The sequence below is a fragment of the Bombina bombina genome, chromosome 2 (assembly GCF_027579735.1).
Source record: "Bombina bombina isolate aBomBom1 chromosome 2, aBomBom1.pri, whole genome shotgun sequence".
Taxonomy (NCBI): domain Eukaryota; kingdom Metazoa; phylum Chordata; class Amphibia; order Anura; family Bombinatoridae; genus Bombina; species Bombina bombina.
The window spans coordinates 1448814050-1448836513 of NC_069500.1; the positions used below are offsets into that span (position 1 = coordinate 1448814050).

The 22464-nt window shown below is 40.3% G+C and overlaps 1 protein-coding gene across 1 annotated transcript in view; it reads right to left on the minus strand.

Annotated features, from left to right (window-relative positions):
• LOXL3 (lysyl oxidase like 3) overlaps positions 1–22464 on the minus strand; it is a 427846-nt gene that overhangs the window by 400764 nt on the left and 4618 nt on the right. Inside the window, exon 2 of the mRNA XM_053700379.1 lies at positions 15018–15325. Coding sequence (XP_053556354.1) covers positions 15018–15315 — 298 coding nt within the window. The 5' untranslated portion in view covers positions 15316–15325. The remainder of the gene's footprint in view (positions 1–15017; positions 15326–22464) is intronic.

The window sequence follows — 22464 nt, forward strand, 5'->3', positions numbered from 1 at the left end:
TGTCTATACATAAGTAAACACATCATATTTGTTAAAATACAAAATGTGAAATAAAAAAATAAAAAAAACTTTTATTCCCTTTGCTATCACCATTATAGTGCTCACAATATTTACACGTTTATTCCCTTTGCTATCACCATTATAGTGCTCACAATATTTACACAACGTTTATTCCCTTTGCTATCACCATTATAGTGCTCACAATATTTACACGTTTATTCCCTTTGCTATCACCATTATAGTACTCACAATATTTACACGTTTATTCCCTTTGCTATCACCATTATAGTGCTCACAATATTTACATGTTTATTCCCTTTGCTATCACCATTATAGTGCTCACAATATTTACACAATGTTTATTCCCTTTGCTATCACCATTATAGTGCTCACAATATTTACACAACGTTTATTCCCTTTGCTATCACCATTATAGTGCTCACAATATTTACACGTTTATTCCCTTTGCTATCACCATTATAGTGCTCACAATATTTACACGTTTATTCCCTTTGCTATCACCATTATAGTGCTCACAATATTTACACAACGTTTATTCCCTTTGCTATCACCATTATAGTGCTCACAATATTTACACGTTTATTCACTTTGCTATCACCATTATAGTGCTCACAATATTTACACAACGTTTATTCCCTTTGCTATCACCATTATAGTACTCACAATATTTACACGTTTATTCCCTTTGCTATCACCATTATAGTGCTCACAATATTTACACAACGTTTATTCCCTTTGCTATCACCATTATAGTGCTCACAATATTTACACAACGTTTATTCCCTTTGCTATCACCATTATAGTGCTCACAATATTTACACGTTTATTCCCTTTGCTATCACCATTATAGTGCTCACAATATTTACACGTTTATTCCCTTTGCTATCACCATTATAGTGCTCACAATATTTACACGTTTATTCCCTTTGCTATCACCATTATAGTGCTCACAATATTTACACAACGTTTATTCCCTTTGCTATCACCATTATAGTGCTCACAATATTTACACAACGTTTATTCCCTTTGCTATCACCATTATAGTGCTCACAATATTTACACAACGTTTATTCCCTTTGCTATCACCATTATAGTGCTCACAATATTTACACAACGTTTATTCCCTTTGCTATCACCATTATAGTGCTCACAATATTTACACAACGTTTATTCCCTTTGCTATCACCATTATAGTGCTCACAATATTTACACAACGTTTATTCCCTTTGCTATCACCATTATAGTGCTCACAATATTTACACAACGTTTATTCCCTTTGCTATCACCATTATAGTGCTCACAATATTTACACAACGTTTATTCCCTTTGCTATCACCATTATAGTGCTCACAATATTTACACAACGTTTATTCCCTTTGCTATCACCATTATAGTGCTCACAATATTTACACAACGTTTATTCCCTTTGCTATCACCATTATAGTGCTCAATATTTACACAACGTTTATTCCCTTTGCTATCACCATTATAGTGCTCACAATATTTACACAACGTTTATTCCCTTTGCTATCACCATTATAGTGCTCACAATATTTACACAACGTTTATTCCCTTTGCTATCACCATTATAGTGCTCACAATATTTACACAACGTTTATTCCCTTTGCTATCACCATTATAGTGCTCACAATATTTACACAACGTTTATTCCCTTTGCTATCACCATTATAGTGCTCACAATATTTACACAACGTTTATTCCCTTTGCTATCACCATTATAGTGCTCACAATATTTACACAACGTTTATTCCCTTTGCTATCACCATTATAGTGCTCACAATATTTACACAACGTTTATTCCCTTTGCTATCACCATTATAGTGCTCACAATATTTACACAACGTTTATTCCCTTTGCTATCACCATTATAGTGCTCACAATATTTACACAATGTTTATTCCCTTTGCTATCACCATTATAGTGCTCACAATATTTACACAATGTTTATTCCCTTTGCTATCACCATTATAGTGCTCACAATATTTACACAACGTTTATTCCCTTTGCTATCACCATTATAGTGCTCACAATATTTACACAACGTTTATTCCCTTTGCTATCACCATTATAGTGCTCACAATATTTACACAACGTTTATTCCCTTTGCTATCACCATTATAGTGCTCACAATATTTACACAACGTTTATTCCCTTTGCTATCACCATTATAGTGCTCACAATATTTACACAATGTTTATTCCCTTTGCTATCACCATTATAGTGCTCACAATATTTACACAATGTTTATTCCCTTTGCTATCACCATTATAGTGCTCACAATATTTACACAATGTTTATTCCCTTTGCTATCACCATTATAGTGCTCACAATATTTACACAACGTTTATTCCCTTTGCTATCACCATTATAGTGCTCACAATATTTACACAACGTTTATTCCCTTTGCTATCACCATTATAGTGCTCACAATATTTACACAACGTTTATTCCCTTTGCTATCACCATTATAGTGCTCACAATATTTACACAACGTTTATTCCCTTTGCTATCACCATTATAGTGCTCACAATATTTACACAACGTTTATTCCCTTTGCTATCACCATTATAGTGCTCACAATATTTACAAAACTTTTCTAAAAAAGTTAATTTTTAAAATTAAAAAGTTTCCCTATTATATTTGGTAGTTTTAAGCAATGCATATTCATTTAAAAACTGTTAAGCACATGTGTAAACTTAAAGGGACACTGAACCCATATTTTTTCTTTAATGATTCAGAGCATGCAATTTTAAGCAACTTTCTAATTTACTTCTGTTATCAATTTTTCTTCGTTCTCTTGATATCTTTATTTGAAAAAGAAGGCATCTAAGCTAAGGAGCCAGCAAATTTGTAGTTCAGACCCATGAACAGCATTTGTTTATTGGTGCTGTCCAATCAGCAAGGACAACCCAGGTTGTTCACCAAAAATGGGCTGGCATCTAAACTTAAATTCTTGCTTTTCAAATGAACATACCAAGAGAATGAAGAAAATTTGATAATAGGAGTAAATTAGAAAGTTGCTTAAAGGGACACCCAGGTTAAATTACATTTTCATGATTCAGATACAGCAGCAATTTTAAACAACTTTCCAATTTACTTCCATTAAAAAAAAATGTGCACAGTCTTTTATATTTACAATTTTTGAGTCGCCAGATCCTACTGAGCGTGTGCAAGAATGCACAGACTATACGTATATGCATTTGTGATTGGCTGATTGCTATCACATGGTACAAGGGGAGTGGAAATATACATAACTTTGAAATTTGTTATAAAAAAAAATCTACTACTCATTTGAAGTTCAGACTAAGTGCTATTGCATTGTTTTCTTGCATTTGCCGATTATGCAAATCTAATGTGTTGACTGGTCCTTTAAAATTGCATGCTCTATCTGAATCACAACAGAAACAAATTGGGTTCAGTGTCCCTTTAAGCACAAAAGACATGTGTCTAGATCTTATATTAAATGATCCTAGGCATAGCACATTCATATAGGTATATTGCTTACAAACATTCATCAGACATAGTTAGGTCATATTTGTAACATATTGAATTTCAAAGGTTGCTGAACCTACTTGAAAAGTTGCAACAGTATCAGAAAGTGTTTTATATTCATCTGTTTAAACAACCTATGTAACACTTGAATTAAAGTTAGCTACATTTAATAAGGCTGTGTATTAATTACCACATTGCACTAAGTATTAGGTCTACACTTAGCTTACAATTATCTAACAGTCCACAATTAAATACCTTAGTTTGTGAGTGTGGCTTGTTCACATCGCCATTATCCTAATGCTGTATGGTTTAATCAATCCACAGCTGATTTAAATGCCCACAATGGCCAAACCTCTATGATGCAGAACGCATCGCTACTAAAGGGGCGTGAAGATATTGCAGAGTGATACAAATCATTAAACCACTGATCTTACTTATTCTTGCAGGCTGAATATATCAATATTTTTACAACTGCTTATTGTTTCTTATGCTTATGTGTGGATAGTAATATTGCCTCCTACTGAAACAGTGTATATTTATTACGGTTTCATGTTAAAGCCATGTAATACAGAAGTAGGTACAATCTTATATGTGCACAAACATCCATTTCCTCCAATTCATAGATGCTCTAATAACCCATTCTAAGATGTTATGAAGATATATAGCGTGGGGTCAATAAGCAACAATGAAATTCACAGTCTACCATGCATTGTGTAAAGTTAAAACTGGATCAATATTGCATGTGCATAAACCTCTAGATCCTTCAACGTAAAAATGCTCTCAACATTTCACTTTAAGATAGTAGGTAGATCCTAGGGTTAATAAACAATAATATAAGTCACAGTTTACTATGTGCTATGCTGTTTTAGCTTCAAAAATTAGGTGTTTTGAAACTTTAAATTCTAACTTTTAAATTTTACTGGTTACTAATAGTCCCTAGAGACTCATAGAAAATATTTAAAGTGTTAATTCACATTTTTTTTGGAACTCTACATAATATAAAATGATAATACAAATATGGATGTATAGAAATGTGAGTATTAGACACCAATCTCAGAATACAATATCTGACCTAGTAAAATAGTGAATAATTTTACCTAGTTAAAATAATTACAAAATTACCTGTAAAATAAATCCTAACCTAAGTTACTACACTATCATTAAATAAATTACCTACAATTAAATTAAACTAAACTATAGTACAAAAAAAAACAACAATAAATTACAGAAAATAAAAAAGAATTACAAGAAGTTTAAACTAATTACACCTAATCTAAGCCCCCTAATAAAATAAAAAAATGCCCTACACTATTCTAAATTACCAAGTAACCAGCTCTTTTACCAGCCCTTAAAAGGGCTTTTTGCTGGGCATTGCCCCAAAGTAATCAGCTCTTTTACCTGTAAAAAAAATACAATCGGATTGAGCTGCATCAGCCAATAGGATTTTTCCTACCTTAATTCAGATTTGCTGATAGAATCCTATCAGCCAATCGGAATTCGGGGGACGCCATCTTGGATGATGTCATTTAAAGGACCAGGCATTTGTCGTTAGTCCGTCAGCCAGGAAGGATGCTCCGTGCCGGAGGTCGTGAAGATGGAGCCGCTCCTCATCGGGTGGATGAAGATAGAAGATGTCTGCCAGTCCAGATGTCCTCTTCTGCCCGGATAGGATGAAGACTTCTGCCGGTCTAGATGTCCTCTTCTGCCCCATCGGATGAAGACTTCGGCCCGGCTGGGTGAACACGGCTCAAGGTAGGGAGATCTTCAGGGGGGTAGTGTAAGGTTTATTTAAGGGGGGTTTGGGTGGGTTAGAGTAGGGGTATGTGGGTGGTGGGTTTTAATGTTGGGGGGGTTGTATTTTATTTACAGGTAAAAGAGCTGATTACTTTGGGGCAATGCCCCGCAAAAAGCCCTTTTAAGGGCTGGTAAAAGAGCTGGTTACTTGGTAATTTAGAATAGGGTAGAGCATTTTATTATTTTATTAGGGGGCTTAGATTAGGTGTAATTAGTTTAAACTTCTTGTAATTTTTTTTTAATTTCTGCAATTTAGTGTTTGTTTTTTTGTACTATAGATTAGTTTATTTAATTTAATTTAATTGTAGTTATTTGTAGGTTATTTAATTTATTTAATGATAGTGTAGTGTTAGGTTTAATTGTAACTTAGGTTAGGATTTATTTTACAGGTAATTTTGTATTTTAACTAGGTAGCTATTAAATAGTTAATAACTGGGGGGGCGGAGCCAGCAATCGAGGGAGCCAGACGCGTTTCTCTTGGGCTCCCTGCTTATGGCCAAGTTAAACACATATTTATAACCAAAGAACATGCTATCCTGGAATGCTGATTGTCAATGACCGCAACTAAAGAGCACTCTAAAGTGAAAATTGGAGACTTCATGCTTTTGGCGACAAGATACATGACCCTGTTTCCATTGGAGCTGACCTGTTTTCACTCTAACCGTAACTGAAGCTACGTACTCACTAAACATGGATGAAATACGGGCACTGCTCTCGGAGTTTGCACGGCAGATGCATTTTAACTATACTGACCTTATGCTTACAGTTAGAACACCAGAGGGCGTAGAGGACGATGCAGGCAAGATGGCGGAGAGAGGGGCCGTCTCACTACAGGCCCAGACTACAGAAGTCGCTCTTCTCAAGGCTGCCAAAAACAAGAATCACGAGTTACAGCGTGAGAGAGATACTCACACTGAAGTGACAAGTGTCCGTAAGCAGGGTTCGCCTCTTATAGCTCCTTATGCTCAACAGCCACTAACTAATGCAGCTAGCAACGAACGGCAAAATATGACAGAACACAGAGTGATGCCTGAACCACGCCATACATTTGTAGTAAACATGGAAGATAGGGCCGCCGGGAGGTGCGCTTCATCCTGTGAGGTAAAAAGTGTGAGCCATATACAGACAGTATCTATAAGGAGCATCACAGCCTCACCGGAACAGGCCCAGCAGAGTGTGGAGGTCCGTCAGCTAAATAAGCCCAAACTTTCCCTCATAATAGCGGAGACCCAATGTTTGATTCCTGACAGTGGTGAGCTGATTGTCTGGTGTTAGGGAGATTCAGAACATACACTTTTGTCAATTCTACAGAGTTTGGAATGGAGGCCTGACATTCTTATATCGCTACAACCTGCTTGCGCTATTGAGATGCAGACTTCTGGATGCATTCTTCTACCCTACATTCTGGCCTATCTAACTGCCCGCATACCGCCTCAACTCAGTTCTGGAATAGGCTATGCTATGTACCTCCCAATTGTCACACAGCTCGCAAGATGGACCCGTTTAGGCGTGGGCTAGGTCAGAGGTCTTCATCCATGCAGGGTATAAAGTCCAGGCTAAAGTATGGCTGACACAGACTTATTCCAACTCCTCTTTTACATTACCCCTTCACGGACAAGTTAGAACTTTGTCTAACTCAAGACAGAATGTAAGCTCTTACCGCATTATCAACTGTATTATGGTTAAAGTATTCCCTACTTTTGTTATAAGCGCTTAATCTGCATGTATAACGTTTTCTGAAACTGTGCAATGTTATTATTTTTTATTCGTATTACTTCATTGACTCGAGCTTATAGGCATAGTTTATTAACTATTTCATGACAAACGGATTGTTTAATGGTATTCCCCTATTCATTGAGCTATATCAGAGATCACATCGCTGCAGTTACAGACTAGACATTTGTATGCCCTATTATACGCTCTCACTCTGTAACACATAAACAATCGGACATCAGCCTGTTAAGGTTCATTTACATTATTTATCTTAATTGATTATGCAGTTTCCATAGATACTCCAGAGTAAAGCTTTATACAATCTACCTTACTATTAGACATATTTGTTATGCTAAAATCATAGCCCTTTGTTTACACATTGGCTGATAACTGGTACGCAGTGTTATTGAAATATAATGGCTCATTTCTATTTAGTTAGCTAGGCATGCAGGAGATAATACCTAGGGTTTATCCTTTGGAAACTTATAGCTTATGTTTGAATCTGAATAACGCTTCTATCACATTGCTGCTTAGCATAAATTACCTCCAAAATGTTTTATTCACATCTTTGCTTGTAAACATATGACAGATGATAATAGGCGCTTGGGTCTCCTAATGATATTCGTTACATATTCCTCACGCCATCTCTCCTTAATTCTAAACAAATTATATTAGCATTACTTTTTCTCCCCCCTTAATTGGAAAACTAACACAATTTCTGCCCTACTCCATATGCTTAATATTAACAGATGTTCCAGATTTCCCTCAATATCTAACTGTATGACCCTTCTAGTCATTAACCCATACAAACAGCATTGACCCCCTGATGGCATACCCTCCTCCATGAATACTTGCACTTAATGACATTAAACGCCATATGGTTTATACAGATATTTTCTTCTGCAACTAACTTTTTTACACCTACATAAGGTCCTTAATTTGCCATTATAGTTATGGCTCCGCCCCTCCACTTTTTCCCTTATTTACAGAGCGGTGCTTACCCGCTGAAATTCCCCCCCCCATATTATACATATTCATTCATTTCCTTTCTGAGGCTCATAAAGAGCTACCCATCTGACCTATAGGTCATTTGGCCTTACTGTGTGTTCTCCATGGGTCAGTCATTTATGCTATCCTATTGTAAAATCGAGGTTCCATTTGCCTATCTATTGTGTACTTTATAACTGTTGAAATATTTTGCTCAATTGTATTTGTGTCTTATTTTGCTACTTAAAGGCAATTTATGTTCTATGCTTGTTATGCAAAACCTCAATAAAAAAATAATTAAAAAAAAAAAATAGTTAATAACTATTTAATAACTATTGTACCTACTTAAAATAAATACAAAGTTGCATGTAAAATAAATATAAATCATAAAATAGCTACAATATAATTATTAGTTATATTGTAGCTATCTTAGGGTTTATTTTACAGGTAAGTATTTAGTTTTAAATAGGAATAATTTAGTTAATAATAGTAATTTTTATTTAGATTTATTAAAATAATATTAAAGTTATGGGGTGTTAGTGTTAGTGTTAAAACTTAGGTTTAGGGGTTAAAAAGTTTAATATAGGTGGCGGCAGGGTCCGGGAGCGGCGGTTTAGGGGTTAATGAGTTTAATGTAGATTGCGGCGGTGTAGTGGGGGGCAGGATAGGGGTTAATAGGTATGATGTAGATGGCGGCGGGGTCCGGGAGCGGCGGTTTAGGGGGTAATAAGTTTATTTAGTTGTGGGGGGCTCCGGGAGCGGTGGTTTAGGGGGTAAAACAGTGTAGTTTAGTGTGGGTGCTTAGTGACAGGCTATCAAAAAAGCTGCAAAGAAGCCGATGAGCAGCGAGATCGATGACTGTTAGTTAACAACAGTCCGCTGCTCATCGATCCGTACTTGGTGCGCGGCTTCTTGACAGCTTTTTTGATAACTTTGGCGAACGTATTCAGGTCCGTGGCAGCGATGGTAGGCGAGCTTAGGCGAGCGTATTGGGCCGGGCGAATGCAGCTAAGTAGACGGCTTCATAACTAGAGGCCATTGAGTCAAGTAAATAAGCTTGGTTTTTTTAAAGTATCCTGTAGATGGTAATCCACATACTGTGCCACACTCTGGTATAGGGAGCCTATTGCCGAAACAATCAGACGCCCTGGGTTTTTTTTGCATCCTTATGCACTTTTGGAACAATATATATAAAGGGATATTTGGGGAATTCTGTCATCAAAATCTTAAATATATGTTCATCAATAAACCTGTTATGTAGTGCTAAATTAAGAGTATGATCTAATGCTTTATTATTTTCTCTAGTGGGGTTGTTTAGTAAAGTTAAGTATGTGCTGCTGTCACTAAGTTGTAATAATTCTGTACGGTAATACTTATGATCCAGAATAACAACAGCGCCGCCTTTGTCTGCGCTGCGAATGACGAATGACTATAGAAGCATCATATTTTAAATGATTTAATGCAACCCATTCTTTGCTACTGATACTAGATTGTCTAGGGATTTCTTTACATTCCTGTTATATTTCTCTACTACATATGTTTGTGTAAGTCTTAATAGCTGGGTGGGTATTAGGGGGCTCAAATTTGGATTTGGTATTAAATTTTACTTGAGATGTAGTTTGATTTGTATTAGTTTTCTGAAATAAGTCCTTGAGTTTTAAATGTCTTAGCAATCTATGTAGATCTACTTGATTAGAAAAAACATCAATTCTTGGTGTAGGTGCATAATGAAGTCCTTTACTGAGTAGATATATTTCATCATCACTTAGTACTCTCTGACTAAGATTGATGACAACACATTCATCTACGTTTTTACTCCACCCACCCCTTCTGGCATGGTTACTGTGTCTTTGCTTAATTCCTTTTTGAATACATAGATGCTTTATTTTGGGACCTGGTTTGTACTTGTTTTGTTTCCCTGTTAGTATTAGTCTCTGTACTGTTATGCTCTGAAGCCCTGGACTCACCACCACTAGTGTCTACTATTGTTAACATGTTTTGTCTTGGACTCTCCTATAGTGTATTGGTTTCCCGCTTAGTCATGGGTATACTCGCTTTTCCTTATAGTCTAATTCTACTGTATTTCATTTTTTATTTTTTAAATTAATCAACTCTTGTTTGACCTTAAGTTTTGTCACCCAATCTTCATTGGTGTCATTTGTTAAATAACTTAACTTTTCTGACTCTATTTTATCAATTTAAATTTTTGTAGATTTTTTTCAAACGTGTAACTTCCTCATTTTGTATTTTAACAAATATGATATGTTTACTTATGTATAAAAGTATTTAGTCAGCCACCAAATGTGCAAGTTCTCCCACTTAAGAAGATGAGAGAGGCCTGTGATTTTCATCATAGGTATACCTCAACTATGAGAGACAAAATGTGGAAACAAATCCAGACAATCACATTGTCTGATTTGGAAAGAATTTATTTGCATATTATGGTGGAAAATAAGTATTTGGTCACCTACAAACAAGCAAGATTTCTGGCTCTCACAGACCTGTATCTTCTTCTTTAAGAGGCTCCTCTGTCCTCCACTCATTACCTGTATTAATGGCACCTGTTTGAACTTGTTATCAGTATAAATGACACCTGTCCACAACCTCAAACAGTCACATTCCAAACTCCACTATGGTGAAGACCAAAGAGCTGTCAAAGGACACCAGAAACAAAATTGTAGACCTGCACCAGGCTGGAAAGACTAAATCTGCAACAGGCAAGCAGCTTGGTGTGAAGAAATCAACTGTGGGAGCAATAATTAGAAAATGGAAGACATACAAGACCACTGATAATCTCCCTCGATCTGGGGCTCCACGCAAGATCTCACCCCGTGGGGTCAAAATGATCACAAGAATGGTGAGCAAACATCCCAGAACCACACGGGGGGACCTAGTGAATGGCCTGCAGAGAGCTGGACCAACGTAACAAAGGCTACCATCAGTAACACACTACGCCGCCAGGGACTATGCCTTTCCCATACTTGGCGCTGTGTATAACCTGCCCTCTGACTATTACAGATGATGCCCGGAGGGTACCACAGAATCATTATCATTACGTACCTATGCCTTTCCTATACTTGGTGCTGTGTATAACCTACCCTCTGACTTTTACAGATGATGCCCTGAGGGTACCACAGAATCGTCATCATGACGTACCTATGCCTTTCCCATACTTAATGCTGTGTATAACCTGCCATCTGACCATTACAAGTGATGCCCTGCGGGTACCACAGAATCGTCATCATGACGTACCTATGCCTTTCCCCTACTTGGTGCTGTGTATAACCTGCCCTCTGACCATTACAAGTGATGCCCTGAGGGTACCACAGAATCGTTATCATGACGTACCTATGCCTTTCCCATACTTGGCGCTGTGTATAACCTGCCCTCTGACCATTACAAGTGATGCCCTGAGGGTACCACAGAATCGTTATCATGACGTACATATGCCTTTCCCATACTTGGCGCTGTGTATAACCTGCCCTCTGACCATTACAAGTGATGCCCTGAGGGTACCACAGAATCTTTATCATTAGGTACCTATGCCTTTCCCATACTTGGTGCTGTGTATAACCTGCCCTCTGACCATTACAGATGATGCCCTGAGGGTACCACAGATCGTTATCATGACGTACCTATGCCTTTCGAATACTTGGCGCTGTGTATAACCTGCCCTCTGACCATTACAGATGATGCCCTGAGGGTACAACAGAATCGTTATCATGACGTTCCTATGCCTTTCCCATACTTGGTGCTGTGTATAACCTGCCCTCTGTCCAATACAAGTGATGTCCTGAGGGTACCACAGAATCGTTATCATTACGTACCTATGTCTTTCCCATACTTGGTGCTGTGTATAACTTGCCCTCTGACCATTACAGATGATGCCCTGAGGGTACCACAGAATCGTCATCATGACGTACCTATGCCTTTCCCATACTTGGTGCTGTGTATAACCTGCCCTCTGACCATTACAGATGATGCCCTGAGGGTACCACAGAATCGTTATGACGTACCTATACCTTTCCCATACTTGGCGCTGTGTATAACCTGCCCTCTGACCATTACAGATGATGCCCTGAGGGTACCACAGAATCGTTATGACGTACCTATGCCTTTCCCATACTTGGTGCTGTGTATAACCTGCCCTCTGACCATTACAGATGATGCCCTGAGGGTACCACAGAATCCTTATCATGACGTACCTATGCCTTTCCCATACTTGGCGCTGTGTATAACCTGCCCTCTGACCATTACAAGTGATTCCCTGAGGGTACAACAGAATCGTTATCATTTCGTACCTATGCCTTTCCCATACTTGGTGCTGTGTATAACCTGCCCTCTGACCATTATAGATGATGCCCTGAGGGTACCACAGAATCCTTATCATGACGTACCTATGCCTTTCCCATACTTGGTGATGTGTATAACCTGCCCTCTGACCATTACAAGTGATTCCCTGAGGGTACAACAGAATCGTTATCATTTCGTACCTATGCCTTTCCCATACTTGGTGCTGTGTATAACCTGCCCTCTGACCATTACAGATGATGCCCTGAGGGTACCACAGAATCGTTATCATGACGTACCTATGCCTTTCCTATACTTGGTGCTGTGTATAACCTGCCCTCTGACCATTACAAGTGATGCCCTGAGGGTACCACAGAATCGTTATCATTACGTACCTATGCCTTTGCCATGCTTGGTGCTGTGTATAACCTGCCCTCTGACCATTACAAGTGATGCCCTGAGGGTACCACACAATCGTTATCATTACGTACCTATGCCTTTGCCATACTTGGTGCTGTGTATAACCTGCCCTCTGACCATTACAGATGATGCCCTGAGGGTACCACAGAATCGTTATCATTAGGTACCTATGCCTTTCCCATACTTGGTGCTGTGTATAACCTGCCCTCTGACCATTACAGATGATGCCCTGAGGGTACAACAGAATCGTTATCATGACGTACCTATGCCTTTCCCATACTTGGTGCTGTGTATAACCTGCCCTCTGACCATTACAGATGATGCCCTGAGGGTACCACAGAATCGTCATCATGACGTACCTATGCCTTTCCCATACTTGGTGCTGTGTATAGCCTGCTCTCTGTCCATTACAAGTGATGCCCTGAGGGTACCACAGAATCGTTATCATTACGTACCTATGCCTTTGCCATACTTGGTGCTGTGTATAACCTGCCCTCTGTCCATTACAAGTGATGCCCTGAGGGTACCACAGAATCGTTATCATTATGTACCTATGCCTTTGCCATACTTGGTGCTGTGTATAACCTGCCCTCTGTCCATTACAAGTGATGCCCTGAGGGTACCACAGAATCGTTATCATTACGTACCTATGCCTTTCCCATACTTGGTGCTGTGTATAACCTGCCCTCTGACCATTACAGATGATGCCCTGAGGGAACCACAGAATCGTTATCATGACGTACATATGCCTTTCCCATACTTGGTGCTGTGTATAACCTGCCCTCTGACCATTACAAGTGATGCCCTGAGGGTACCACAGAATCGTTATTATTACCTACCTATGCCTTTCCCATACTTGGTGCTGTGTATAACCTGCCCTCTGACCATTACAGATGATGCCCTGAGGGTACCACAGAATCGTCATCATGACGTGCCTATGCCTTTCCCATACTTGGCGCTGTGTATAACCTGCCCTCTGACCATTACAGATGATGCCCTGAGGGTACCACAGAATCGTCATCATGACGTGCCTATGCCTTTCCCATACTTGGTGCTGTGTATAACCTGCCCTCTGACCATTACAAGTGATGCCCTGAGGGTACCACAGAATCGTTATCATGACGTACCTATGCCTTTCCCATACTTGGTGCTGTGTATAACCTGCCCTCTGACCATTACAGATGATGCCCTGAGGGTACCACAGAATCGTTATCATGACGTACATATGCCTTTCCCATACTTGGTGCTGTGTATAACCTGCCCTCTGACCATTACAGATGATGCCCTGAGGGTACCACAGAATCGTTATCATGACGTACCTATGCCTTTCCCATACTTGGTGCTGTGTATAACCTGCCCTCTGACCATTACAAGTGATGCCCTGAGGGTACCACAGAATCGTTATCATTACGTACCTATGCCTTTCCTATACTTGGTGCTCTGTATAACCTGCCCTCTGACCATTACAGATGATGCCCTGAGGGTACAACAGAATCGTTATCATGACGTTCCTATGCCTTTCCCATACTTGGTGCTGTGTATAACCTGCCCTCTGACCTTTACAGATGATGCCCTGAGGGTACCACAGAATCGTTATCATGACGTACCTATGCCTTTCTCCTACTTGGTGCTGTGTATAACCTGCTCTCTGACCATTACAGATGATGCCCTGAGGGTACCACAGAATCGTCATCATGACGTACCTATGCCTTTCCTATACTTGATGCTGTGTATAACCTGCCCTCTGACCATTACAAGTGATGCCCTGAGGGTACCACAGAATCGTCATCATGACGTACCTATGCCTTTCCCATACTTAATGCTGTGTATAACCTGCCCTCTGACCATTACAAGTGATGCCCTGAGGGTACCACAGAATCGTTATCATGACGTACCTATGCCTTTCCCATACTTGGCGCTGTATATAACCTGCCCTCTGACCATTACAAGTGATGCCCTGAGGGTACCACAGAATCGTTATCATTACGTACCTATGCCTTTCCCATACTTGGCGCTGTATATAACCTGCCCTCTGACCATTACAAGTGATGCCCTGAGGGTACCACAGAATTGTTATCATGACGTACCTATGCCTTTCCTATACTTGGCGCTGTGTATAACCTGCCCTCTGACCATTACAAGTGATGCCCTGAGGGTACCACAGAATCCTTATCATGACGTGGCTATGCCTTTGCCATACTTGGTGCTGTGTATAACCTGCCCTCTGACCATTACAAGTGATGCCCTGAGGGTACCACAGAATCCTTATCATGACGTACCTATGCCTTTCCCATACTTGGCGCTGTGTGTCCATCCAGTTGCGGCAGTGAAACCGAGGTGACGACAGAGGACATGGGCATTTTCTATGGTAAAGTCGTCATCACAGATGGTTCCCCATTCCTGGTTGTAAAATACTTCTATCCGCCCCTCATTATGTTTACGCGGGTAACCTGAGAGACGGAACTTGAGGCCACTGTCCTGAGCGGGGCTTTGTGTGGTGGTGCTCTCTAGGGCCCATCCGGAATACAGTACACTCAGGATCCACAGGACACACACTCTGGCTGAAATATCCAACATGGCCGTACACCTGGGGACAGAGAGAAGGTACTTACTATAGAGTTGCACAAGTACTATTATATACGTGCATGACCCTGTAACATGTGACAGCACAAGGTATTAATGCCGCAGGATATACCATGTAACAAGTAATGTCTAGTGATATAGTGCTATATACCTGTGTACAGACTTAACCCCCAGCACCTATTATATACGTGCATGACCCTGTAACATGTGACAGCACGAGGTATTAATGCCGCAGGATATACCATGTAACAAGTAATGTCTAGTGATATAGTGCTATATACCTGTGTACAGACTTAACCCCCAGCACCTATTATATACGTGCATGACCCTGTAACATGTGACAGCACGAGGTATTAATGCCGCAGGATATACCATGTAACAAGTAATGTCTAGTGATATAGTGCTATATACCTGTGTACAGACTTAACCCCCAGCACCTATTATATACGTGCATGACCCTGTAACATGTGACAGCACAAGGTATTAATGCCGCAGGATATACCATGTAACAAGTAATGTCTAGTGATATAGTGCTATATACCTGTGTACAGACTTAACCCCCAGCACCTATTATATACATGCATGACCCTGTAACATGTGACAGCACAAGGTATTAATGCCGCAGGATATACCATGTAACAAGTAATGTCTAGTGATATAGTGCTATATACCTGTGTACAGACTTAACCCCCAGCACCTATTATATACGTGCATGACCCTGTAACATGTGACAGCACGAGGTATTAATGCCGCAGGATATACCATGTAACAAGTAATGTCTAGTGATATAGTGCTATATACCTGTGTACAGACTTAACCCCCAGCACCTATTATATACGTGCATGACCCTGTAACATGTGACAGCACGAGGTATTAATGCCGCAGGATATACCATGTAACAAGTAATGTCTAGTGATATAGTGCTATATACCTGTGTACAGACTTAACCCCCAGCACCTATTATATATGTGCATGACCCTGTAACATGTGACAGCACGAGGTATTAATGCTGCAGGATATACCATGTAACAAGTAATGTCTAGTGATATAGTGCTATATACCTGTGTACAGACTTAACCCCCAGCACCTATTATATACGTGCATGACCCTGTAACATGTGACAGCACGAGGTATTAATGCCGCAGGATATACCATGTAACAAGTAATGTCTAGTGATATAGTGCTATATACCTGTGTACAGACTTAACCCCCAGCACCTATTATATACGTGCATGACCCTGTAACATGTGACAGCACGAGGTATTAATGCCGCAGGATATACCATGCAACAAGTAATGTCTAGTGATATAGTGCTATATACCTGTGTACAGACTTAACCCCCAGCGCCTATTATATACGTGCATGACCCTGTAACATGTGACAGCACGAGGTATTAATGCCGCAGGATATACCATGTAACAAGTAATGTCTAGTGATATAGTGCTATATACCTGTGTACAGACTTAACCCCCAGCACCTATTATATACGTGCATGACCCTGTAACATGTGACAGCACGAGGTATTAATGCTGCAGGATATACCATGTAACAAGTAATGTCTAGTGATATAGTGCTATATACCTGTGTACAGACTTAACCCCCAGCACCTATTATATACGTGCATGACCCTGTAACATGTGACAGCACGAGGTATTAATGCTGCAGGATATACCATGTAACAAGTAATGTCTAGTGATATAGTGCTATATACCTGTGTACAGACTTAACCCCCAGCACCTATTATATATGTGCATGACCCTGTAACATGTGACAGCACGAGGTATTAATGCCGCAGGATATACCATGTAACAAGTAATGTCTAGTGATATAGTGCTATATACCTGTGTACAGACTTAACCCCCAGCACCTATTATATATGTGCATGACCCTGTAACATGTGACAGCACGAGGTATTAATGCTGCAGGATATACCATGTAACAAGTAATGTCTAGTGATATAGTGCTATATACCTGTGTACAGACTTAACCCCCAGCACCTATTATATACGTGCATGACCCTGTAACATGTGACAGCACGAGGTATTAATGCTGCAGGATATACCATGTAACAAGTAATGTCTAGTGATATAGTGCTATATACCTGTGTACAGACTTAACCCCCAGCACCTATTATATATGTGCATGACCCTGTAACATGTGACAGCACGAGGTATTAATGCCGCAGGATATACCATGTAACAAGTAATGTCTAGTGATATAGTGCTATATACCTGTGTACAGACTTAACCCCCAGCACCTATTATATATGTGCATGACCCTGTAACATGTGACAGCACGAGGTATTAATGCCGCAGGATATACCATGTAACAAGTAATGTCTAGTGATATAGTGCTATATACCTGTGTACAGACTTAACCCCCAGCACCTATTATATACGTGCATGACCCTGTAACATGTGACAGCACGAGGTATTAATGCCGCAGGATATACCATGTAACAAGTAATGTCTAGTGATATAGTGCTATATACCTGTGTACAGACTTAACCCCCAGCACCTATTATATATGTGCATGACCCTGTAACATGTGACAGCACGAGGTATTAATGCCGCAGGATATACCATGTAACAAGTAATGTCTAGTGATATAGTGCTATATACCTGTGTACAGACTTAACCCCCAGCACCTATTATATATGTGCATGACCCTGTAGCATGTGACAGCACGAGGTATTAATGCTGCAGGATATACCATGTAACAAGTAATGTCTAGTGATATAGTGCTATATACCTGTGTACAGACTTAACCCCCAGCACCTATTATATATGTGCATGACCCTGTAACATGTGACAGCACGAGGTATTAATGCCGCAGGATATACCATGTAACAAGTAATGTCTAGTGATATAGTGCTATATACCTGTGTACAGACTTAACCCCCAGCACCTATTATATATGTGCATGACCCTGTAACATGTGACAGCACGAGGTATTAATGCCGCAGGATATACCATGTAACAAGTAATGTCTAGTGATATAGTGCTATATACCTGTGTACAGACTTAACCCCCAGCACCTATTATATATGTGCATGACCCTGTAACATGTGACAGCACAAGGTATTAATGCCGCAGGATATACCATGCAACAAGTAATGTCTAGTGATATAGTGCTATATACCTGTGTACAGACTTAACCCCCAGCACCTATTATATACATGCATGACCCTGTAACATGTGACAGCACGAGGTATTAATGCCGCAGGATATACCATGTAACAAGTAATGTCTAGTGATATAGTGCTATATACCTGTGTACAGACTTAACCCCCAGCACCTATTATATATGTGCATGACCCTGTAACATGTGACAGCACGAGGTATTAATGCCGCAGGATATACCAAGTAACAAGTAATGTCTAATGATATAGTTCTATATACCTGCACGCAGACACACATAAATACACAGAGCTGCACACACACACACACACACACACACATAAATACACAGAGCTGCACACACACACACATAAATACACAGAGCTGCACACACACACACACACACACACACAAATACACAGAGCTGCACGCACACACACAAATACAGAGCTGCACACACACACACAATAAATACACAGAGCTGCACACACACACACACACACACACATAAATACACAGAGCTGCACACACACACACACACACACACACACACATAAATATACGTGCATGACCCTGTAACATGTGACAGCACGAGGTATTAATGCTGCAGGATATACCATGTAACAAGTAATGTCTAGTGATATAGTGCTATATACCTGTGTACAGACTTAACCCCCAGCGCCTATTATATACGTGCATGACCCTGTAACATGTGACAGCACGAGGTATTAATGCCGCAGGATATACCATGTAACAAGTAATGTCTAGTGATATAGTGCTATATACCTGTGTACAGACTTAACCCCCAGCACCTATTATATACGTGCATGACCCTGTAACATGTGACAGCACGAGGTATTAATGCTGCAGGATATACCATGTAACAAGTAATGTCTAGTGATATAGTGCTATATACCTGTGTACAGACTTAACCCCCAGCACCTATTATATACGTGCATGACCCTGTAACATGTGACAGCACGAGGTATTAATGCTGCAGGATATACCATGTAACAAGTAATGTCTAGTGATATAGTGCTATATACCTGTGTACAGACTTAACCCCCAGCACCTATTATATATGTGCATGACCCTGTAACATGTGACAGCACGAGGTATTAATGCCGCAGGATATACCATGTAACAAGTAATGTCTAGTGATATAGTGCTATATACCTGTGTACAGACTTAACCCCCAGCACCTATTATATACGTGCATGACCCTGTAACATGTGACAGCACGAGGTATTAATGCCGCAGGATATACCATGTAACAAGTAATGTCTAGTGATATAGTGCTATATACCTGTGTACAGACTTAACCCCCAGCACCTATTATATATGTGCATGACCCTGTAACATGTGACAGCACGAGGTATTAATGCTGCAGGATATACCATGTAACAAGTAATGTCTAGTGATATAGTGCTATATACCTGTGTACAGACTTAACCCCCAGCACCTATTATATACGTGCATGACCCTGTAACATGTGACAGCACGAGGTATTAATGCCGCAGGATATACCAAGTAACAAGTAATGTCTAATGATATAGTTCTATATACCTGCACGCAGACACACATAAATACACAGAGCTGCACACACACACACACACACACACACACACACACACACACACATAAATACACAGAGCTGCACACACACACACATAAATACACAGAGCTGCACACACACACACACACACAAATACACAGAGCTGCACGCACACACACACAAATACAGAGCTGCACACACACACACAATAAATACACAGAGCTGCACACACACACACACACACACACACATAAATACACAGAGCTGCACACACACACACACACACACACAGACACACACACACACATAAATACACAGAGCTGCACACACACACACACACACACACACACATAAATACACAGAGCTGCACACACACACACACACATAAATACACAGAGCTGCACACACACACACACACACATAAATACACAGAGCTGCACACACACACACACACACACATAAATACACAGAGCTGCACACACACACACACACACAGACACACACATAAATACACAGAGCTGCACACACACACACATAAATACACAGAGCTGCACACACACACACACACACACACAGAGACACATAAATACACAGAGCTGCACACACACACACAAATACACAGAGCTGCACACACACACACACACACACAGAGACACATAAATACACAGAGCTGCACACACACACACAAATACACAGAGCTGCACACACACACACACACACACACATAAATACACAAAGCTGCACACACACACACACACACACAAATACACAGAGCTGCACACACACACACACACACAAAAAAAATACACAGAGCTGCACACACACACACACACAACAAATACACAGAGCTGCACACACACACACATAAATACACAGAGCTGCACACACACACACACATAAATACACAGAGCTGCAAACACACACACACACACACACAAATACACAGAGCTGCACACACACACACACACACACATAAATACACAGAGCTGCACACACACACACACATAAATACACAGAGCTGCACACACACACACACACACACATAAATACACAGAGCTGCACACACACACACACACACACACATAAATACACAGAGCTGCAAACACACACACAAATACAGAGCTGCACACAAACACACACATAAATACACAGAGCTGCACACACACAAATACACAGAGCTGCACACACACACACACACACACACATAAATAAACAGAGCTGCGCACACACACACACACACACATAAATACACAGAGCTGCACATACACACACACACACATAAATACACAGAGCTGCACACACACATAAATACACATAGCTGCACACACACACACACACACACACACACAAACACACAGAGCTGCACACACACACACACACACACACATAAATACACAGAGCTGCACACACACACACATAAATACACAGAGCTGCACACACACACAAATACACAGAGCTGCACACACACACAAATACACAGAGCTGCACACACACACACACACACACACACATAAATACACAGAGCTGCACACACACACACACATAAATACACAGAGCTGCACACACACACACACACACACATAAATACACAGAGCTGCACACACACACACACACATAAATACACAGAGCTGCACACACACACACACACACACATAAATACACAGAGCTGCACACACACACACACATAAATACACAGAGCTGCACACACACACACACACACACATAAATACACAGAGCTGCACACACACACACACACACACATAAATACACATAGCTGCACACACACCCACACACCCACACACATAAATACACAGAGCTGCACACACACACACACACATAAATACACATAGCTGCACACACACACACATAAATACACAGAGCTGCACACACACACACACATAAATACACAGAGCTGCACACACACACACACACACACATAAATACACAGAGCTGCACACACACACACACACACACACACATAAATACACAGAGCTGCACACACACACACATAAATACACAGAGCTGCACACACACAAATACACAGAGCTGCACACACACACACACACACACACATAAATACACAGAGCTGCACACACACACACACACACACACACACACATAAATACACATAGCTGCACACACACACACACATAAATACACATAGCTGCACACACACACACACATAAATACACAGAGCTGCACACACACACACACACACACATAAATACACAGAGCTGCACACACACACACACACACACACACACATAAATACACATAGCTGCACACACACACACACACACATAAATACACATAGCTGCACACACACACACATAAATACACATAGCTGCACACACACACACACATAAATACACATAGCTGCACACACACATAAATACACATAGCTGCACACACACACACACACACACATAAATACACAGAGCTGCACACACACACACATAAATACACAGA